Genomic DNA, 23895 nt, shown 5'->3' with positions numbered 1-23895 from the left:
GTATTCTCATTTGGATTTCTGAAAAAACGATGGATAAAACAGCATTCAATTCTCAGTTCAAATAAACAAATAAGTAAGTAAATAAATTATGTATGTGTTACATAGGAGTAGAAGGATATTTCTTTAAGGTATGTGGAGAATCAGTATTACGTACTCGGGAAATATATAAAAATACAATTTTTTTGCAAAGTTTTGTACTGTGATTATTTAATATCGTTTAAACCGTTTTGTACAGGGGCACCTGGGTGGCACAGTCTGTTAAGTGTCTGACTCTTGGTTTTGGCTCAGGTTGTAAACTCAGGGCCCTGATCTCAGAGTGGTGGGATGGGGCCCTGCATAGGGCATTGCCCTGAGTGAGGAGTCTGGTTAAATTTCTCTCTCCTTCTTTCTCTGTTCCTCCCTGCCTTGCGCTTTCTCTCTCTCTCTTGCTCATTCTTGCTCTCTCTAAAATAAATGAATCTTTAAAAAGTTTTGGACAGATTTTAGAAAATTTTTACAAAGACAATGGAGCAAGGAAAAATATATAAACGTTGACTTGGAAGAGGGTAAAGTGTTTTAAATATGGCTTATGACCATCCCCTTTAAAAGTTCAATGATATTAACTAAAACATACATTATTTAATATAAAATTATCTGGATAATGAAAACAAGGGGATATTTATGTAATTTATATGACAAAATGTTTAATTAAGGAAACAATTCTTAAATAATATAATTTTTTGAGATGTATTTGACGTATATTAATTTCAGGTATACAGCATAGTGACTCAGTATGTGTATATATTGTGAAATGATCACCACAATAAGTCTTGTTAACGTCCATCATCACACATAATTACAAATTTATTTTTTGTTTGATGAGAACTTTTAAAAGCTACTCTCTTAGCAACCCTCAAACATATGATACAATATTATTAACAATAGTACACCATGCGGTGCACTACATTTATTTTGTAACTGGAAGTTTGTTCCTTTTGAGTTCCTCTTTACTCCTTTCTTCCGGCCCCACCCCCTGTCTCTGGAAACCACCAATCTCTTCTCTCTATCTAGAGTTCATTTTTTTTTAAATTTTTTTAAGGATTCCATACAATAGCAAATTTTAAAAGCATGAAATTCAAAGGAAATAATTTAATGATGAGTATATCAACTAGGGTAAAAAATGATAACATAATGAGCGGTCTCATCAAAAACATTTGAAAATAGACAAAGACACTGTGTACTTATATAGGAAGATGAAATACTTCAGAAATATCCATTTTACTCCAAGTAAATGTGTCAATGGAAATAACAAATTCTTAATCAAAATTCCAATGGACTATCTGAGGTAAAACAATTCTGAAATTCAACTTTAAGATAAAATAGACAAAATACCAAATAATTCTCCTAACAGAATAAAGCAATGACAAGTGAAAGTAGACAGCAGGATTAATAACCCTTATCACACATTACAATTTTTCTATAATAGTGTGGAATTTTTGAGGAAAAAATAAACATCTAGAACTAGCCCTGGATATATGAGTAGCTATTCATATAAAACAAAGGCATTCTAGTTGGGAGAACACATCTTCCTGAGACATACTCAAGCATCAATATGGTTTAAATTCTTGCTAAAGGTAACATTTCAAAACACTGAAGAAAACCTGGCTTACACATTGAATCCTGTTGTGATAAACATGATTATAGAAACTATCCTGTTTCTCTTGTATAATGGTAAGAATATTCACAACCAATCAAGTTTGTTCTTTAAGTAGTATTAATATTACAAAAACAATTTGTAGTATTTTACTGGAAAGAAAGGTAGTAAGACAAAACAAAACAAACAAAACAAAAAAACAAAATGAGTATCTCATGTTCTTCCCAAAGCAACCACGATTAGCAGTTCAGTGCATTTCCTCCAAGTCTATAGTATATAAATAATTTTTTTGTTGTTGACATCATAACTTGATTTCTCAATCAACATTATGTTCATTTGCTGTTTTATCACATATATAAGCACCATTATTGACAATTAAGTAAGTTTCCATCATATTAATTCTTGATTATTTCCTTTAAGGAAATTGTATGGAACATTTGGATTATTCCCTATCTTCCATCTTTACAGAAAATAATTTGGAAATAATCATGTACATAGGATTATTTGGTATAACACAGACTTTTAAAATAGGTCTCTCTGTAGGTGAACAGAGGTATGTTGTTTGTCCCTTGGCTTTCATTTGGCTATACTCTCTCAGATGTTTGCACAAGAGAAAAATATAAAGTTGTTGATTTTTTTATTTCTTCCTCCTATAAATTATTGTTTTATTTAGTATTAAAAAGGTTCAGAAAGGAAGTGAAAGTTTTGTAAAATAAGCCCTTAAAAAGCAAGCAATTATAGTTATTTTTATGTGGGCTAATCAGTATCCTTTTAAATGTGCAATCAAGTGGCATCTATAATTATTTGAGCCACTTGGCTCACACATACAATTGAAACTACTAAAATTCACTCGCTTACTTTTCTTTCCTACTCCTTCAGGGCTTATAACTAAGAGCTGATTTTTTTTTCCCCCCTCTTCATAAAGCTTAGTTTTGGAGGAATTCCAGTACCAGGCAAACCTGGGACCTTTTTAAAGAAAAACTTCCATGGATGTATTGAAAACCTTTACTACAATGGAATAAATATAATTGACCTGGCTAAAAGACGAAAGCATCAGATCTACACTGTGGTAAGTCAACACCTTTCTCAGCGTGGTGGTTTCTAATACGTTGCAGTAAGTCTTTTTCCCATCCCATCTCCTGAACTTCTTTATAATGTGTTTATATTATATTCTTTGAGGTCCTATCAGTCTCCCAGGTGAAAGTGGAGAGCAAGAGAAAAGGCAGGAACTGAGCCGGTGTGAACTGCGTTATCAGGAGGAACAATACATTAGAGGCACCTAGAGAATTCCATTTTCCTGGCTATCAGTTGTGTGCCAGCTGTGGGGAGCGTGGCAGCTTACCTTGTATTAGCCTCAGTCCTTTATTATCTCTGGGAACTGCGAGTAGAGCCACAGATTCTATAGCTTGTGAATTGCATGTTTACCTCCTTATTATTTATATTAAAATGTGGAATTTTGAATAAGAGGAGTTAAACTTTCTGTGTTTTTGAGATTTACTTTGTAGCATTTATCATGCTGGCAAGTTACATCCTTTTCTAATTCATTAACATTTATCTTCCCCAATAGACTGAGAGCCAGAGCTGGCTTTTTTCTTTTTCACCACTGCATACCCAATACCTAGCAGAGTGCCTTGTACATAGTAGGTACTCAACAATGGTGTTGATATTTCCAGTTATTATTGTGGACTTGTTCATTTCTCCTTCCAGTTCTGTTTCACTTCATATATTTCATGTCTCTGTGTTTTTGTATATACACAGGATGGCTGTCTTCCTTTTGCCCTGTTTCAAGGTGTGTGCTGGTGACAAGTTCTTAGCTGTGCTTCAATCTATAATGTCTTGGTAGCTATTCCATTCTTGAAGGATATGTTCCCTGTATAGAAGACTGTGGTTTGATTGTTGTTTCTTTCAGTTCTTGAAAAATATTAGGTCACTTTCCTCTGGCTTCAATTTTTTGGGGGGGCAAATTAACTATTATTAAAATATTTTGCCCCATAGATAAGCTGTCGTTTCTCTCTCAGTGCTTTCAAGATCTTTCCTTTGTCTTTTGTTTTCAGAAGTTTGACCATTATGTGCTGAATGATATGATATCTTTATGTTTATCCTGTTTGGATTTCATTCAGTTTCTTGAATGTGTGGGCTGTTGTCTTTTTCCAAACTCTGCCATTTATTTGAGTAATTTTTAGTCCACTCTTTCTCTTCTCTTTTCTGAATTCCACAATGATGAATGCTACATCTTTCGTCATAATCCCACAAGTCCCTGACCCTTTGTTCATGTTTTCGTCTTGGTTTCTTTTGTCTTTTGTTCAAATTGAGTAATTTCTATTGTAAGATCCTCAAGTTCACTCATTCTTTCCTTACTCTCTTCATTTGGTTATTGTGCATATCTGTTAATTATTTTTATTATTTTATTGTATTCTTCAGTTCCAAAACTTTCATCTCGTTCTTCTTTACCTTTTCTATTTCCTTGCTAAGACTTTCTAATTTTTGCTGGATCTTTCTATGTTCTTATTTGTCTCACATGTGTGATTGTTCCCTGAAGGATTTTTATTATAATTGCTGCTTAAAACTATTTGTCACATAATTCTAACAATATTTTTGTCATCTCAGTGTTGGCATCTATTGATTACCTTTTTAAATTCAATTTGAGGTCTTTCTGTTTCTTGCTATATAACAAGAAGATTTTTATTTTAACCTGAACACTTTAGGGAGTATGCTATGATCAATCATAATAGCTATTCTCTATTAGCCTGCCTTTCTCTGACACTATTCCAATAGCGGAGAGGGGATTTTACCTTACTTCTCCTAGGTGGGTGGGGATAGTATCCAGGTGTTCCACTCAGACTCCATTGACACCTAAGGGTACGGTGGAGAAGAATGAGAGCTCCAGCTCCCCATCAGCTCGTCAGTGATACCTCCAACTTGCTGGGATGTGTATGAGAACCTCATTACTGTTCTCCACGTGACCTCCATTGCCATCACAGTGTGTATGTGTGTGGGCATGTCGTTATCTCTAGACTGTGATGAAAGTCATGACTTGGCACTAAAACATCTCCAACACCATCCCTGCAGGAAGTGGGTGGGGTTGCTCACAACTGCTGAGTGGGGGTACACAATCCAAGCTGTACCAAACATGTGCTTTCAACTGTTACTACAGGGAGAAGCTTGCTACACTGTGACAAAGCTTAAAGTTCTTGCTCCCTACTCAGTCTTTTCTGACCCAGTCTTGGTCAGGGGTTTCAAAACATTGCTATAGCGTGGATGAATGGAAACAGGGTCAGAGTTCTTTGTATGGTGTTTGGCTGGCAGAGAACAGTTATTGTCTAAAGATATTCTGTCTTAGTAAGCTTTCCTTCTCCTGGGCCTTTGATCATAGAGAGCAGGCTTCTGATTGGGATTTACTTTTTACCTGCTCCAGTTGGTCTCATCAGGTTGCTGACTTCTCAGCAACAACTCTAAGATGCATGAGACAAAAAGAAAATCTGGGGAATTCTTTACTGTTGTTCATTGGTTGTCAAGATCCTTCAGCATACTTTCTTTTCTCCACCATTCAGTATTCTTAGGTTTGTTTTATACGTAATGTCTAGAAGTTTTTAGTTGTACTTAGTGGGGATAATGGAAAAAATTACACTACTCCATCTTCCCAGAAGTGAAACTCCTTTTAACTGACACTCTTCCAAAAGCCATGACAAAAGTTGGCCACCGCATCATTTGACAGGCAAAATCTGATTCTCTTTGTAATCTGGCCAGCAGACTGTAGAAAACCTGTGGGACTTAAATGACCTTGATGTTTACTTTCCCCCCTGATAAGCAGACCTTATAATGAATACTTTATTTCATTTGGGCATTTGAATTTTATATAGGTAAAGCAGTTTTTAAAGTGGCCATTGGATTCCAGGGTGTGAGATAGACTTGCTTGAGGGGAATCATATGTGCGATTAAAGGTTGCAATTATTTTAAAAGGTTAGCACCAAATTTCTCCTGTAGTTCTGAAGAGTAAGGATGGTGCTAAGAGAGGGTTAGTCCTCTGACTCTGGTTCTAGGAGATCCAGTGATATTACTTACCCATCCCTGGCTCATGCTCAGGGGTCTTGACAATTATCTTATCCATGTGTACTTAGGTTGTCCATCTCCCAGGTGACCTAATCACTAGATTGGGGGTGATATTTTTCTTCAGCCTCATTCAGGAGACTTGAGCCATGTAAAATACACTCATGCCCATCCCTTCCCCAATATTACTAACGAATATTTCATAATATACTAGTGTCATTGAGTTCAGTCTGCCTGTTGGCAATAAGATCCCACACTACTGGGAGTTTAGTTTAGAGTAATGACATGAATGTCAACTCATATGAAAGGCAGGATACCATTTGCCATTGTGCAAGGTGTTGGCAGAGTGTGTTGAAACACAAGGAGCTCATGATATTGTTTACATCCACTGTTTATAAACAGGTTCGAAAGTATGCTAGCCTGAGCCTTCCATGTAAATAACTAAAATCCTCAGGGCTATCTTCAAAAAGGAAATATCCATACATATTATGTGTTATAAATATCTTTAATGATGACACATATTTATTTGTATTTATTTTTTAGAAGATTTTATTTATTTATTTGATAGAGAAAGATGACAGGTAGGCAGAGAGGCAGGCAGAGAGAGAGGGGGAAGCAGGCGCCCTGCAGAGCAGAGAGCCCGATGCAGGATTCGATCCCAGGACCCTGAGATCATGATATGAGCCGAAGGCAGTGGCTTAACCCACTGAGCCACCCAGGTGCCCTAATGATGACATATATTTAAAAATGTGCTGGTTGCACAGAACAACAACAACAAAAAAAGAGAACATGGAGAAAAAATGAACTTCTGAATATTGGAAGCTTTTCATCATCTCTTTTTTCTGAGAGAATGATTAACCAAAACTTCAATAAGTGTTTTGTTGATTTTATACTACTCTAGCACTTACCAAGTTGCCTGAAACATTGCTAGCATACTTCATTCCTCAGAGTTTAATTGGTGGTATTGTTAATATGAAGCACAAAGATCCATTTAGCACTAATGTACTTGGGGAAAAATAATCCCAAGAAAACTGTTTTACTTTGCAGGTAGACAACCATTACTTTTAACCTTCAAAACTTAAAAGAAAAAAAAAAAGTGAAATGTATTTTTATTCCAAATTGCTTCCAACACCTTGCTTAAGTGAGAATTCATATCACTACACACACACACACACACACACACACACGTGCACACACACCTTTATATACCTAGTCTTTTTCCTTTAGGAATTCTGTGAGGGAAGGGAGAGTTTTCCCTGTTAATTACAAGTAAAAACTGTTTTATTCTCCTACTCAGGCTTAAAGTATTCCCCCAAAGACATAATATCAGTTACAAAATCAGCATTGCTCCAAGTTACTAAGTCACTGCTGTGCTAAGTAAGGGTTTTTGAAAGGAATGGTGTTTTTGTCCTTTGCCAGTGTTCACAGACTCTCATAGTTATGGAGTCTTGGAAAGTTCAGAGTTGAGCAGGAAGCGTTGAGGAATCAACAAATCAGGTAGCAAGGGTACGATAACGCCCATACATTACAAAATGTGATTCGAGGCTCAAGGAAGCGCCCGCGTTGGCCTCATCCAGTACAAACCTCTCTGGCCGCTGGCCCTCAGGGAGCATCCCTATTGCAATTTGTCATTCCCTTCGGTGGGACCTGCCCACTCCCTGGAGATTTAACAGCTGTTCCATGGGGATAATTCAATTTAGTCTTTATGGCTCGATTTGCCTACAAGACGATCCTCCACATCCAGAAATGCAGTAAAACTAACAGCTTAAAGTAGACATAAAAAATACCTCTCTATTCTTTCTCAAATCTTTCATCCTATGCTAATACAATAAACAATCAGAAAGTAAATGGCCCATTGAAGTGTGTGTACAGTACCTGTAATGTGGATTATTATATACATAACATAAGAAATATATTGCCTGCTAGTTTCCTGAAAATGATTAATTTCATTTCTTCCACTTCACAAGAAATGCTGCTTTCTTTCAGCTCTGCTTTCTGAGGGTTGCATCCTCTCATCCAGAGGCAAGGAGAATCATGTGATTGGTTGTTAGCTGAGGTCTAACTTACTTCACTGTAGGTCTTAAAATGATTTTTTTTTTCATTTAAAGGAAGAACATAGTAGAAATGGTCTTGTTCCTTTACATTTTCTCCAACAGAAGAGGGGGAAAATGGCTAATAGCAGGACTATGGATATAGACTTGGCTTTTGAGATAATAGACTATATCAATTCACTTTTGTGCCTTTTTCTCCAAATAATTGAAATTAAGGAATTGAATGGGTGGTAGCCAAGATACTCAACACAGAATGATACTCCCAGCCTCATGGCTGAAATCTCTTCATGCAGTCCCGGAATGTCTTTCCACTCAGCTGATTGGGAAGCCTCTTGGTCTTCTCAGACCAACACCTGCAGTAACAGAATGGCTGAGAGAGCCGCTGCATTTCTAAACGCATATGTTTGTATTCTATGACCCCAGCAAATTAAAAAGTAGATCGGCGACAGCTTAGGTTCTACTTTCCTGAGTCTGAAGTTTCGTTTATTTCCAAACCGTATGAACCATGGAGTGGATTTTGAGTGCATTTATCACAAACTTATTTACCTAATTCATTTGAGGAAATTGAATGACTGTCTCCAGTCCAGATTTTATCAAATGATGGGCTCCGTTGAAATAAAGAATGTAAAAAAGGTGTTGCCCAGTAGACTTGATGTAATAGGCATACAGATAGGTAAGAGAAGCAGGCTTCTGTGAGGTTTATTGTCTCTTGTTTGCATCTGCTGCCACAATACTCTGTGCAGTGTGGTTGTTTATTTCTTGTAGCTCCGAAGCCAAGAAAATACACTCAGAGATAAATATAAGATAAATATAATATAATATGCACATGAAATCACACACACACTCACATTGTATATGCACACACACACATGCATGCACACACACACAGTGGCAAAGCAACCTTTGCCCTACCCGTCTGTGACCCAGAAGTTCATGAAAATTGCTCAGAGAAAAGTCCCTGGTGTCTAGTGAAGCCTATAATCTCTTCAGTTTGTCCCCAGGATTATGTTTCGTCTCTGTGAGTATGCTCTGTGATAAATGATACTTTTTCTTGATGGAAGGAATCACTTGAAAAAGCAACTAACATAGCATGTCTTCTCTCTCCACATTCCTACTGTCATCTACCATCATTTGACCATTCTGACAGTCACACCACCTGCTTCTCTATTGTATGCTCCTCATAACCTGGAAAAAAAAATCTAAATTATTAGCTTCCAGAAAATTTGCTTTCTTTCTTTTGGTGGATACATTAAAGTTAGTTTCAAGATTGTATGAGGAATAATGTAATGTAAAGTTAAAAAAAAAATGAACTAACAGTGGAATGGTCATCCTCTCTGAAAATCATTCTACCTTAAATCAATGTTATGACTTGTTTTTCTAAGATGGCCAATTTTGTAGCTCATCTAGTAAAATCATTACTTGAAGTTATTAAAGGAAATGTCTTTAAAAATGTTAAAGTTGTGGGGCACCTGGGTGGCTCAGTGGATTAAGCCGCTGCCTTAGGCTCAGGTCATGATCTCAGGGTCCTGGGATCGAGTCCTGCATCGGGCTCTCTGCTCAGCAGGGGTCCTGCTTCCCTCTCTCTCTCTCTGCCTGCCTCTCTCTCCATCTACTTGTGATCTCTCTCTGTCAAATAAATAAATAATATCTTTTAAAAAAATGTTAAAGTTGTATGTTTTCTATATATTTTTGATGAATATTTGGAATATACAAAATAAAACACAAAACCAGCCAGAGAACAAAACATTGTTCTCATCTGTTCTCATTTTTCATGTTTTAAATTTATATTTTATATAACATGGACCATATTTTATTGACAACCTTTTATCTTGCTCCTTATAGCTAATATTTTCTCTTAAAATATGTTTTACATTGCTAAATTTTTTTTATAGATTTTGTTTATTTACTTGAGAGAGGAGAGAGAGAGAGAGTGAACATGAGAGAGAGAGTGAACATGAGAGTCACGTGGGGAAGCAGAGGGAGAAGCAGGCTCCCCTCTGAGCAAGGAGCCTGGTGCAGGGCTCTACCTCAGGACCGCAGGATCATGACTTGCACTGAAGGCAGCTGACTGAAGACCCCAGGTGCTTCATCTTTAAAATTTTTATTAAAAATTTTTAATCTTTTTATATAAAATATAATTTAAGCATTAATTCAATTTATCAGAGTGCCTTTAAGATTCTACAGTGGTTACAGGCTCCTGGGTGGCTCAGGTGTTTATGTGTCAGACACTTGATTTTGGCTCAGTCATGATCTCAAGGTCAAGTCCCTCATTGGGTTCCACACTCAGTGCAGACTCTGCTTGTCCATTTCCCTCTGCTCCTGCCCCCTGCTCTGTCTTTCTAATACATTTTAAAAAATCTTTAAAGATTCTACTGTGTTCAAATTTTGAGTGTCTTGAATTTTTACTACCAAAAATATTGTGGAGATTGTAAACATAATGAAAAGGTAATTTTCTAAAATTCAGAATAGATAACCAGGAGTGAAGATTATGGGATGAGTAATTACAGACATTTGACTCAATTGTTTATGGTCTGTACCAGTTTCCCTACACACACACTGTGTGTAGAAGTACCTGCTTCTCCTGCCAATGCCACCTCATATTTTCCCCTCATTTGAATATTCAAATTTCTTTTAAAATAGTGGGTTTAATTTGCAACAACTTGGATAGACATAGAGGGTAAGTCAAGTAAGTCAGTCAGAGAAAAACCAGTATCATATGATTTCAGTCATGTAGAATCTAAGAAACAAAACAAAGAAAAAAAAAAGAGGCACACAAAAACAGTCTTTAAAAAAAAAAAAAGATTTTATTTATTTATTTAACAGAGAAGGAGAGAAGAGTGTACAAGCAGACAGCAGCAGGCAGAGGGTGAAGGGGGAAGCAGACTCCCCACTGCACAGGGAGCCTGATTCTGGGCTTTGGTCCTAGGACTCTGGGATCAGGACCCAAGCCAAAGGCAGATGCTTAACTGGCTGAACCACCCAAATCCCCCCAAAACAGATTCTTAAATACAGAGGACAAACTGGTGTTTGCCAGAGGGGAGGTGGATGGGGAGATGGATGAAACCTAAAGGGGATCAATAATACATTTAAATTGATGAGCACTGAGAAATGTCTAGAATTGTAGACTCATTAGATCATACACCTGAAACTAACATAACATGGTATGTTAGTTATACCTTGGTATAAAAATTTAAAAAAAAAAAGAAAAAGAAAAGGTCTAAATGATACTTGAAATCAACTCAGGTTCTTTTCTTCTGCAAAACTTCCAGCTAATAACCTGAGTGTGTTTTTTATAGCTCATGTTTCCCCCAATAATACCAGCAATGATAGTCCCCTCATTTGAAGATACCTTGTTTCAGAGCGTTGTCTTATAGATAATCATGATGCCACAAATCACGATGCTAATATCAGAGGATAGTAAAGGGAAGTGGCAGATGGACGTGTGGTTGTATTCACTCCTTTGTGTCTGAAACCTCTGTGAGAGGCAGACAGGGGCAGACATTATTATCCCCACTTTATACTGAAAGATGCTTTATGCCCAGGACCCAGGAAAGCCAATGATATATAGTCAGCGGCTGTGTCATTCACAGTCTTCTTCCTCTTCTTTTGGAAAGCACTACACCATCAGCTTTTATTCATTTTTATTATACATCTATTTTTTCCTAAGGCCTTGAATGACTTTCACACCAAAGTGGGGGAAAAAAAAATACAAGCCTGGGCAGCTTTGTGATAGCACTGCTTACCTCGGTTTTGAAGAGCCAATGAGATGTTTCAGAAATGGTCCCATGTAGTTTGCTCATCGCCAAATAAATTTCCCTGGGACATCCCTTGCAATGTATGAGCGTTGGGGCAGAATCCTTGCCTTCATCCCCAGAATGAGAGAGAGAAGCAGAGGCAATGCCTGGGAAGAGCCTAACTGCCTTACAATCATGTGGCTGTGATCTTGGCTGGAGATCCTCACTGGCTTCACAGCTCTCAGCGTGTCCAGTTGCCAGCATCTCGCTGCCAGGCTCTACCTTCTGCAATTAAGGATGTGGCAGAGTCTTCATTGGGATTTTTTGTCTCCTTTAGCCTTTTGCAACCAGTGACTCTTGCATTTTGTGATGGAAACTTCTTGGGTTTTGAGTCCTTCATGATCAGCTCCTCCAATATCTAGAAGTTTATTTCCCCCCTCCTTTCTTGTCATCGCTTCTTTTCTAGCCAGGCCTAGATGGTTCCATGTTTCTGGAATTCACCATATGCATACGCACGTCTAAGCCTTTTCATTCCATGTTGCTTCTGCACTGAGCTGCTTTTCTCCCTTGGCTCTTCCCTGACCTAGTCCCAAACCATCCATCCTTCCCTAAACTTGCAAGTAGGTTAACGTTCGAATCAGGATGAGACTCAACATGTTCAATGACTTCTTGAAGTGGAGCAGAGTACTGAAGCCCCCAGGTTGTGCCAATCACGGACTCTTGAGTTGCTGCCTTATGCGGAGGCCCAGAGAGAACTGGCAGTCAGGCAGACAACACTAGGTTCAGGGAGCCCCTTAGGATCTTTGGGGCTGTGGTTTTATAGGAAGTTTCAAAACCTTAAAGATGGAACCTCCCTAGAGTATACCAGTATGAACCCACTGCATTTCTACCCTGCCTATGTCAACCTCAGTGGATTGTCTGTGGCTCTCTGGAGCACAGTGCTATGGAGAATCATGGCTCCAGGTCCAGCTTGCATAGAAGAAGCTGCTATGACCCATAGGTAGAATCCACCATGGGTTTGGGAATCATGTAGTGTCAGATGTGCTGTGCCTGCTAGCCTTGTGTGGCCATTCCAGATCCCACCTTTGTCTCACAGCACTTTTCATCACTCAGCTCCATTATGCTTTCTTTGTTGTGACACTCACACTTCTATTACATGACATAACTTAGCATTTGATTCATCATCATCATCTCAATACATAACTTATAGAGTATCTACTGTGCTCATAGCAAATGATCCTTACCTTCAATGGATGGGAAACTTTAAGCCTCTTTTTGCCCCAGCATCCACAACCTTGGCATTGCATCACAATTTCAGAACTCAAAGTTAAGAGCCAATAGACATACTTTGCCTATCTCCTTATCACGTGCTTTCTATTCTCCTGGTCACCATTTTGATGGCCACCCCTCCTCACCTATTCTCTCTTGCCTTAATAATTTGACATATACTTTTTATTAATTTTGGTGTCTTAATTACTCTCATTGATTCTCTCAATGATTCCATTTGGTTTTATAGCTTCTTGCTTTCTGACTTTGACTACAGCCCTGCCTCCCAACTGTGCTCCTGAACACCATTTCCCCAGCCACTGAAAACTACTGGCAGGGTACAAAATACATTACAAGAATTAAGGAAGAGAAATCACAGGCTAGGAGGTTCAGGAAATACTTCATGAATGTCCAGGAACTTGATGTAGGTTTTGAAGAAAGACATCTCTTTGGACAATTCCATTGTAATAGGACAATTCCAAGGTAATTTGAGCAGGGGCATGGAAACTCAAAATGAGGACATAGTATTTTTGGGAAACAAAATAAACATAACTTTCTGTGCCACTCATCACGTTAAAATGTACATAATGAAGGCACTATATGTTGAAGAAGAGTATAATCTTTGAAGGCAGTAAGATTAATTCCCACCATCATGACATAATAGCTGCAGAAGATGGACCACATTACCTGACCTCTTCATGTTTCAGTGTCATCATCTTCAAGGTAGAACTAAAAACACCTGCTTTATAGACTGGTGACTCCTGGGATATTATAGGCACTGAATCATTAATAGCTAATGATAGTGTTATAATTATTTTTATTGTCCCATTTTGCTCACCATTTCTCATTGTATGTTTCCCATGAAGACCATATCCTATGACTATGTCTATCCTGTTGTGTAAATGGCCTTCTGCAAGAACAACTCTAAATATTTTAGGTCAGTGATTATAAATATCTTAGGAGCCACATACCCCTTGAAGAATAGAATGAAAATTATGAAAACATTTTTTTTTTGTATAACATTTTTGGATCACTAGATACCCCTGAAGTCCATCTACGGACAGTAAGTTAAGAGCTCCAGATAACATTTTAAATTACAAATCATGAATAAAATCAAACCTTTTCTGTGTCTTTATAAATTCCTAATAATCTTATATAAATTCTCCTGGTTGAATCATCCGGGCCTCAATGAGCAGGGACCTGACGTTGAGTCCCTTGTGGGACAGGTGGACGTGTTTCTTAGAAGCTCTTCACAAGATTTAAAAGACATCTCTGTCCAGGATCAGGTTGTTTGAAAAGGAAAAATTTTATTATATATATGTTTTAAAAATATATTGGCAAGTAGAGGGTAGTAACTGCTAACATGGGTAAAAGAGGACTTAATGGTCCAGAATGAGCACTTAGAAAAAATCAGGTACTTTCTCTAGGCTGCCAGAAAATAGACAGTGAAGGAACTAGATACAAGGAAAGCTCCCCCTGCCTTCCTCTCAGGCTGAGATTCACACCCGGTCCAAGTGGGTGGTTGGGACCATGCAGTCTGCCAACAGCAACAAAGCTTGCCAGCCAGCATAGGTCTAAGCTGCCTGTGGGAGCTGCTACCAGTGGAGAAAGTGCTAGCTGAGGGCGCAGCTGGAGCTCAAGCATGAAGAATTAGTGGGTTCCCCAATGACCATCAATGATGGAGGACAGGAACCCAGTAGAGAAGGCGGCCAAATGGTATGTCCTTGCAGTGGCTCTGTCGTGCCCTCTACTGGCAAATCCTAGCATTTGGGCGGAAAATGTTTTCAGGGTCCATTCTCAGCGTCAAAACAGGGAGAAGAAGGGCTTTGGCGCTGAAACTCAGAAACGGGTAACTGACACAATCTCTAATCTCTTTTCTTCCTTTTAAATTGTGGGTTAAAAACCAAAAGGCACAGGACTTCTGGAAGAGAGGGTAAGGAAGACAAAGGGAAGCACGTGCGTGTTCATGGTTTAACATCACCTGCGTGTGGACTTGGTTGATCATAGCATGCCTCACAGGTGTATGAGCACAAACTCTAAATACAGGTACAGGCTCTTGTGAATAGGGAAGTATTAATTTATTTCATTTTGTCATTATCTATTTCCTCAATAGAAAATAATGAAACTACACTTACTCTCTTTTATAGGTCCATGTAATTTACTACATAGAAAAGTATTTTTCGTACTCAAAAAAGCTTGATGTGTGCCATAGGCAGACCTGCATTTGAATCACCCAAACAATGTACCCCTCCGATGAGGATTTGCTATGCCACAATTCTCCTAAAACTTATTCCTATATTTTACCTAAAGGTTTTCTCATGCAACTCCCTCCACTCCTTTGAACTAGTTTTATTTCTTTGCCATTTCTTTCCACCATTTTCTCTAATATCCTCGTTTGGCTCATCTTTCTATTCCTAAGTCAGCCCATGGGTTATCCATTCTCACCCAAGGTGGTCGATTATTACATCAATTTCCTCCCTAACAATAAGTTCCAAAATTTACCTTGCTTCTGCCAAGGAAACAAGCCCTTTGAAGGACATTCATATTTGTCATTTGTCTTTATTGCATCAATACAGTCCAGTAGCTAAATAAAAGTCTTCTCTTTTAAAAATAATAAGGATAATTTTAAAATAATTTAAAAATTTGATGATTGACTAGAACTTTAAGAAAGGTACCCTGAGGTCAAGAATATGGCTTAAATGGACACATTTAGTCTGTACAAGCCACAGTTGATATATCTGATAGAAATGTGGAGTTTGAGTAGATTTGGGACTGAGGGTATTCCCTAAATTCCACCATTTACCTCAGTTTTGGATGATGCATTGAGGAAGCTTCTAAGCACAGTATGATTTTGTAGAGTGCTGCAAGAACACAGCTGAGAATCAGACCCTGAGGATGGAGCATTCAGTGTTAGTTTCTCAAGGTGAATGGAAGGTCGGGCAGCCCCAGAAGATATTTAGTTTTATAGGCTGAGGTTTTGGTGAATGTTCATCATTCTATATTCATGGGCAAATACAAAACCCCATTTTGAATCAGTAGTCCTCGATTCCTCCAGGAAACTAAAAAGCACATGAATGTTACCAGACCTTTAACGTTTAACAGTGTCATGACTGGCAAAAACCATTAAGACAATCTAAGCATCTTGGTTTTTTTGTTTTGTTTTGTTTTGTCTGTTTTTTTGTTTTGTTTTGTTTTTGTTTTTCATGTTTTTACTCATAAAATCAAGTGTTTATAACCAGGGCATGTTTTCAATTTCAGTGCATTGTGATTGATATCCTTACAACCTCTTACCCTTTTTAAGAAATAGTGGGTCCCCATGTTTTATAAATGTGTGAGATAATTAGAGTTGATACTGCTCTGGGAAAGCACAAGAATCATCCTCCCACCAATATAATTAAATTAACAGCATATGGACCAATAAGTGTAATAAAAATGATATGTAATTCCCACTTTTCACAAGAGAATTCATGTTTACAGATTATAGGAAATTTGGGAAACACAAAAAAGTAGAAATAAAGAAAAAATCACCAGCATTCCCATCAAACAAAGTCAACTATAAATGCTGTGTCAATGTAGATTTTCCAGTTTTCTTTTTCAAAAAGAATATTATCTCGTGTAACTTTTTTTTCCTTCTTATCAACATAGTCTGTAATGAAAATAGTAATATACTGAGCATTTAGTATATGCCAGATACTCTGTCAACTGATTTTCATATTAATTTATTTCCATCTTTGATCTCACCCTATGAAAGGACAAGTATTTGTGGTTTCATTTTGAAGTTGAGAAACATGGTGTAATGCTATTAAAGCCAGTCATCCAAGATACATAGTTAGGAAGTATCTATCCTGGCTTTTTTGATGCCAAAGCCATGTTCATCTGCTATGATATGCTTTATGAACATTTTGTGTGTCCTGCTCTAATCACCGAATTTCTGAATTTTAGCTAAAGTAACAGTACATCAGAAAAATGGTGATCAAGAAGTGTTGAATAAGTGAATGGCTTTTTTTTTTTCTTTTTTCTTTCTTTCTTTTCTTTTCTTTTCTTTTCTTTTTTTTTTTTTTAAATAGGAGGAGACAGGACTAATTTGAATTCCCAGCAAGGAAACTAGCATACTACAGATAGTTTGTACTTAAAAAATATTTACTTATTCTTTTGTTGGAATGATTATTATACCAAGACAACTTGCAGCATCTGATTAGAGTGAGAATGCCTCCTTATTTAACACTGGAGAGTAGAAGCATCTTTTGAAGGGAGGCTATTCCTCTCTAAACCTAGTGATCTTCACCTATAAGTAAAAGATCCTTAATACCATTTAACTTTTTTTTTTTAAGATTTTATTTATTTATTTGAGAGAAAGACAGTGAGAGAGAGCATGAGAGGTGAGAAGGTCAGAGGGAGAAGCAGACTCCCCATGGAGCTGGGAACCTGATGCCGGACTCGATTCTGGGACTCCGGGACCATGACCTGAGCCAAAGGCAGTTGCTTAACCAACTGAGCCACCCAGGTGCCCATACCATTTAACTCTTAGCCACCTGAGGCAGAGAATGAGAAGATGATCTCCCGTGAGAAGATGATCTCCGGTGGGACATGAATGGCTCTGTCAGTTAAGAGTATGTCTTTAGCTTATGGCATGATCTCAGAGTTTTGGGACTAAGCCGCCCATCAGATTCCCTGCTTCTCCCTCTCCTTCTGCATGTGCTCTCTCTCTCTCTCTCTCTCTTTCTCTCCTCAAGTAAATAAATAAATAGATCTTGGAAAAAAAAAAAAAAAACACACATGCTCTTCAGGACATCTACCCCCACTAATGATTTCTATGTCCCTGATGCAGAAGTAGTTCTGGCCTACAGAGAAACCACTGTATGAGTCAGGAGTTGTGGTTTACCCATCCAGGATGGTTACTATGTAATTGGATAAACTTCGTGATTAACTTAGTTTGGCATTGTGACTGAGAAACATTCTTTAAAACATCTAAATGCCTTTCAGGGGCCCCTGGGTGGCTCAGTCAGTTAAGTGACTACCTTTGGTTCAGGTCATGGTCTCTGGATCCTGGGATGGAGCCCTCTGTCGGGCTCCCTGCTCTGCATCTCCCTCTTCCTCTGCTTGCTGCTCTGCCTACTTGTACCTGTGCTTGCTCTCTCTCTCTCCCTGTCAAATAAATAAATAAAACCTTTAAAACATTGTCTGAAATACCTTTCAACACAAACATTTCATTAAGGAGAATTATTTAGAAGGCCTCTATCGCTGTATTACTTTACAAGGTCTTACATATCAAACTACCACAGACTAGCTTGGTTCAAACAATAGAAATTTACATTCTTATAGTTCTGGAGAGTAGAATTCTGAGATCAGGGTATTGGGAGCTTTGTTTTCTCCTGAGGCCTCTCTCCTTGGTTTGCACTTGGGCATCTTCTGCCTAGGTTTTTAACTGGCCTCTCATCTGTGTCTCCATACAGCTGATTTTTCTGTGTCCAATTTTCCTCTTCTTGTACAGACACCAGTTAGATCGGATTAGAGGTGACCCTAATGACCTCATTTTAATTTCATCCCCTCTTTATAGGTCTCATCTCCAAATACTATCCTATTCTGAAGTGCTGGGGGTTAGAGTAACAACATATCGATTCTGGGAAACACAATTCAGATCAAAGCAGTCACTTAAAGTTTTATTATCTGAAGACCACAGGAAGTATTTGTATTAGTTATCTATAGCCTCCCCTGCCCCCTCAACAAAATATTAACATAGAGACTAGAAGCCCCAGGAAGTAGTTAGAAGCTCAGACTATTTCACCTTTTAAGGAAGCCATTCTTACTCTGTGACTTCTATCCTAAGAGTCCCAGCAATCTTCTGGAAGTTGAGGTATCATATCTACATGCAAAGCTTCAGCAGGGAGCGGGGAGGGGCGGGGAGGCAAAAGAGTATCCCTGCCAGCTAAGTCAGCACTTCTTAAGGCTTCCAGGAAGTCCCAACCAATGCTTCTGCCCTGCCACACGTCATAAACCAGACTAAATTACCTGAGCATACAGATCTGCAAGAGGACTGGGGACATGTAACCACCCACTTGAACATAGTGCTCCCTCAAATAAACTGGAGTGCAACTATAAGAAAGGCAAGGAGAATGGATTTTCAGTAGGTAAACTAGGGATCTTTACCCAAGTCTCTTTGAACAATAAAGGTCAGTATATGAGAATTCTCATGTAAAAAGTGTTACAGTTTTTACTTTGATGTCAAGGTCTACCATCACTATTATAAGGACACTTTGGACTTGTGTAATCCAATATGGTAGCCACTAGCCATGTGTTGCTGTTGAGCATTTGAAATGTGACTAGATCAAACTAAGATATGCTGGAAAGAGTAAATAAAAAACACACCTCAATAATTTTAGTATTGACTACATGTTTAAATAATATTTGTTTATATAATAATATTAAATAATATAAATGTCCAGTATTCAAATTAAAATTAAGTTAATCTCTTTCATTTTACTTCTTTCTTTTTAATATAGTTACAGAAAATTTTATTTATATATTTATTTATTTTTAAAGATTTTACTTGTTTATTTGAGAAAGAAAGAACAGAGCAAAAGAGAGAAGGATAGGGGCTGGGGTGGAAGGGAGACAGAGGGAGAGGGGAGAAGCAGACTCCCCACAGAGCAGGAAGCCTAACTCAGGGCTCTACCCTAGGACCTTGGGATCATAACATGCTACAGGCAGACCCTTAACCAACTGAGCCACCCAGGTATCCTGCTACAGAAAATTTGAAATTACCTATGTGCCTCACATTCTATTTCTCTTAGACAGTGTTAATTTAGCATATTCACCACCCCAAATATAGGTATTACAGTTTTAGCTTCTATTTTTTAAGCCTATTTTTATTAGGAAAACTTTTAAAATGTTTACTTAGAGATAATAATAATCAGAATTAGATATTTTCTTCTTTCTAAATCATTATTGATAAACTTGAGAAGCTGCTTTTTATAATGCATTCATTTTTAAGCTGTAAATTTGTTTAATTTTCAAGACCAGGTAAAGGTACTTGCCCTGCACACACACTTGACACTTTCTTTTGACTGGTTACCATAATGACTTGTCACCTTTGCCTACTTTGTTGGGGTAGACACATAATTAATGACTGCAATGGAGGGAACAAATCTTATTCAGTTGTGGGAACCACTTGAAAGCTAGTAGTCATTGGGTTTCATATCCAGCTTCTTCTATCCCTACTTGAATTAATTGCTATTATTTATTTCTCTCAATAATCCACACTTATAGCAGCTACTAATTCTCAATATTGTTGTCATGAAAACTTTCAAACAATACTTGGAAAACTATTTAATTTAAATTTCCATTATAAAAGTTTAATTTTTCATTTTAAATAAATTTTAAATGGAGAAAAAATCAATTACGTGAATAAAAATCCCCGTAATTCCACAAGCCAGTTAGAGCTGCTATTTAGCAAAGTGGTCTCTGTTCTATACCTACATATTTATAGATAGGTATATTTTATCTGATTTGTACCTGCAATTTGTATTCTGTTCATTTCATGTGATGTTATTTTAAAAGCAATTTTCATGCTTATCATAAAAATTGCTATTAGTGGTGGCAAAATAGTATGTCGTATGAATATACCGTGATTTACATAACTATTTTAATTTTAGAGCCAGGTTTGTATTATTATAAATAATGGTTGCTTAGTGTGTAAATATTGGTTTAATTTCAGATTATTTCCTGAATATAGATTTCTAGAAGTGAAAGTAAAGTGTCAAAAAGGACTGTTCATATTCTTAAGCTTCTTGATTCATATTTCCAAATAGTTTTGCACAATATTTGGAAATAGAAATTTAGGAGTGTTCAAGGTAGTTACAGCTTTATCTTCTGCCTTAAACCTGAGAGGTTATCAGTTTAACATTTTGTCTATTTGTCGTTCCCTTTCATTCTCCAGCTCCCAAGGACCTCCTCTGGGGTTTGTTTCTAGGTAAAAGACACCATTGTTTGCAAAACCTGAAACTCAGGTGGGGGCAATCATCTTTGATGTAGAGGACTAAGCATGAAATACAGGGCCAAAAATGGGTACACATAGGCATGGATCTAACACTGACTCCATAGCCAAGGAGTTGAAACTGGGAGCTTGGAAAGTGGGAAATATAGAAGAAAGTCAAGAGAGAGTCTCTGAAGCCAAAGCCAGCATGTGCCTCTCAGTGGGTCCCTGTTTACTGATATGTACATGTAGCCAGCTCATGGAAAGCTGGAGAAGCAGGCTATGTGGGGAACCACCTACCAGTGTATCCAGGCCCTTCAGTTATAAGTGGGACATTCTCTTCATTATTAAAGATGTTTCCCCTAGGTATCCCTCAAATGAAAGACCAGAAGGACCATGCTCTCTATCCTAGAAGGCCTTCTTTGGCAGAAACAATGTGTTACCTGTATAGACCAATGCCAGGCATCTAGTCTTCCTTAAATTCCAAAACTACGTCCATGGCTTTCTTTCCAGTGGCTGTCCTGTTTGCTTTTTCACCCTCCACCCCAATCCTATTCCCACTCCAACTTCTGCAGACTTATCATCCAAATCAAAAGGTACTTCAGGAATCCCTGTTACATGCTGTCCCATCAACATAGACTTCTACCTCCTGGCCCTAATACCTGTGATGCCAGCCTGGGCAGTGGAAATTCCAGGTGCACAAGTTCTGAGCCTACCTGTTTCCTTGGCTGTGTCCTTGCCACTAAGACTGAGCCTGGTCTATAGAAACTACTTAATAAATATCTGTTTAAATACATAAATAAAAGAATGAAGGAGCCTATCTTTGTCTAAACACTTAAAAATGCCTTGATTTAGCACCGTGCTTCTCCTAAGTTTGTGAATCAGAAAGATAGCTTTAGCTTACAAGACAGCCTTTCCTCTACATTTGCCGATAGCATGCCAGTCAGTCCTGGGAGTTTTCAGACAAATCAAATTAGAAATGGTTGTACTCATTTGGAAAATCAAGAACTGACTTTGAAATCTTTCCCCACAAATTAGATTGAATCAAGATCATTTTCCCCCAGCTTATAAATGCTTGATTGGCTTTGTTTGATGCCTCCTGATTGAAACCCAGTCTTGCATTGCTGGCTTTATTTTTTACTCACCAGGGTGTTGTGATGTCTGGATGATGATTAAAAACAAAACAAACACCCACAATGAAAATGCTTTGTAAATAACAGCTCAGCACAGCAACATAACCCTTAGAAGTGCACGTTTAGGAAACTCTAAAACGAGTCAATGGAAGCAGAACCTCAAGATGGGTCTGCGATATTCCCCTGAGGTCTTAAAAATCATTTTTCTGGTACAGAAAGACAGCCACAACTGACATATCATCTCTACTGAGGTCCCAAGAAAGGGAGGTACTGGGACTTGGCTGTAACAGTATTTGAGAAGTCTCAGTGGACTCACATAGCCCCTTTGTCTAAACCACAGCCTTATTGCCCAGGCTAGATTCAGACTCATCCTAACTTTGGTCAAGTTCTTTTCCCAGCCTACTTTGATCGATGACCTTGAGTTTTTTTCAACAGATAAATATTGGTTTACTCTTTGGATTCTTTTGCTTTGTTTTGTTTGTTTTGTTTTCCCCTCTCTTTTTCTGCAGGGGTAGGCAGGTGTTCTCTCAGATGAGTGACAACTAGGGATCTCCAGGGCTAGAGACCTTGGGTCTCAGATCTGGTAGATGGATTTCTGGATGATGCCCACCTTCCAGCTAAAGCCAATCCTTACAGTCACCCCATCCCCACACCAGAGACTCGACGATGGTGTGGGCTTGCCCGTTTTTTTGGGACCGGGAACTGTGAAAGTACATGTGCGTGCCCTGGAGCACCTCCTTCCCTCGCCCCTGGGGAACCAATCTAATTATCTGCCAAGGTTCAAGGCCACAGCATCCCAACTGCCTCAGTTCCATTGCATGTTCTGCTGTGCCAGTGGGTGGCTAGTAGGTCTCAGACCAGAATCCGGCAACTGTTTTACCTCTGCCCTCCTCTATCCTGTCAGCTCTAAGCAGGCCAGAGTCTTACTGTCAGGCATGTAGTCCGAGAAAAGAGGCAGGAAGTCATGGCAAACCACATGACTGAGAATAAGTTAGAGGACATTGACCTTGCCCTCTCCTACCTGCCTTTTATCTATCATGTCTTTAAGACTATCATTTAAAGCAGAGGACAACTCTCTGTGCCTTCCACAAAACAGTTCAATGGCTTGAATCACTATCGCAGGCAGGAATAGATTATCTTTGAGAGTGAAATGCCTTGGGAATGAATGCACTTGCCAAACCAAGATAACCAGAAAAAGGTGGTGCCTATCATCACTTGGTCAAAGTTTGGCGAAAAATGCCCACAAGTGGCAAGTGCCCATGAAGTATTCTTCCTTGATGGCCCCTTTACTCATAACCTGCAGTCTGTGAAGCCAGCACAAGTTAAGGAAGGAACAATCTTGAAATAAGGTGGATCCCTTAGTGGAGAGATAAGGCAAAGGTAACACCTAGGTTGAAAATGCAGCCACAGTTAACTTCGGCTGCTGCAATCTACACTGTCTCATGTACATCCATGACCTCCTCTAACATAAGCAAAGGGTTATGCTCAATCCTCCAGCTGTGAAGTAGGCACAAGTTAAGCTGTGCGTGAATGTCTTTCTTCTCAGTTTTGTTAGCTCCTTGTTCTAGTTTGGCAAATGAGGGCATCTTTGCCTTGTGCTCTCTGAGGCCTGGCTAGCATCTCCTGTGACCAATGAAAAAATGACAATCAGTTGCACGTTTAGCAAACGTAGGACAAACCAGAGACCATGGGTTCACCGTTCAATGCATTTCGGGCTGTTCCCTCTATTACACACTCACATTTAGACCATGATGGTGTTTCTTCCACTGTGTCCAGAAGCAGAACTGCATCTTCTGAAGTTTGTCCCTCTGTATGAAAAATAAGTCTTGTTTGTGACCATTCATCTGATTCATTCTGTGATCACATGGCAAAGACTTAGGTGTCCAGAACTCTCTCTGTCAGATACTCCTCACTCACAAGTCATCAGGAGACCATGGTAATTATGCTATTACTACAGGATCTCCTTTTTGACGAGCCCCTCCACCATGGAAGAAAGCTTTTCGTTAGATGGATTTTATTTGGAATACAATCATCATTTGACAAATGTTTGATTTAGTGG

General features: G+C 38.4%; 1 protein-coding gene across 2 annotated transcripts in view; it reads left to right on the top strand.

Moving 5' to 3' along the window:
• The window catches only part of CNTNAP5 (contactin associated protein family member 5), an 825196-nt gene that overhangs the window by 399468 nt on the left and 401833 nt on the right, over positions 1–23895 (top strand). For both annotated transcript variants that reach the window (XM_082690270.1, XM_082690269.1), the window contains exon 7: positions 2559–2702. In XM_082690270.1, coding sequence (XP_082546396.1) covers positions 2559–2702 — 144 coding nt within the window. The remainder of the gene's footprint in view (positions 1–2558; positions 2703–23895) is intronic.

This window comes from Mustela nivalis (genome assembly GCF_964662115.1).
Source record: "Mustela nivalis genome assembly, chromosome: 11".
Taxonomy (NCBI): Eukaryota; Metazoa; Chordata; class Mammalia; order Carnivora; family Mustelidae; genus Mustela; species Mustela nivalis.
This window is presented reverse-complemented; position numbering and strand designations above follow the sequence as displayed.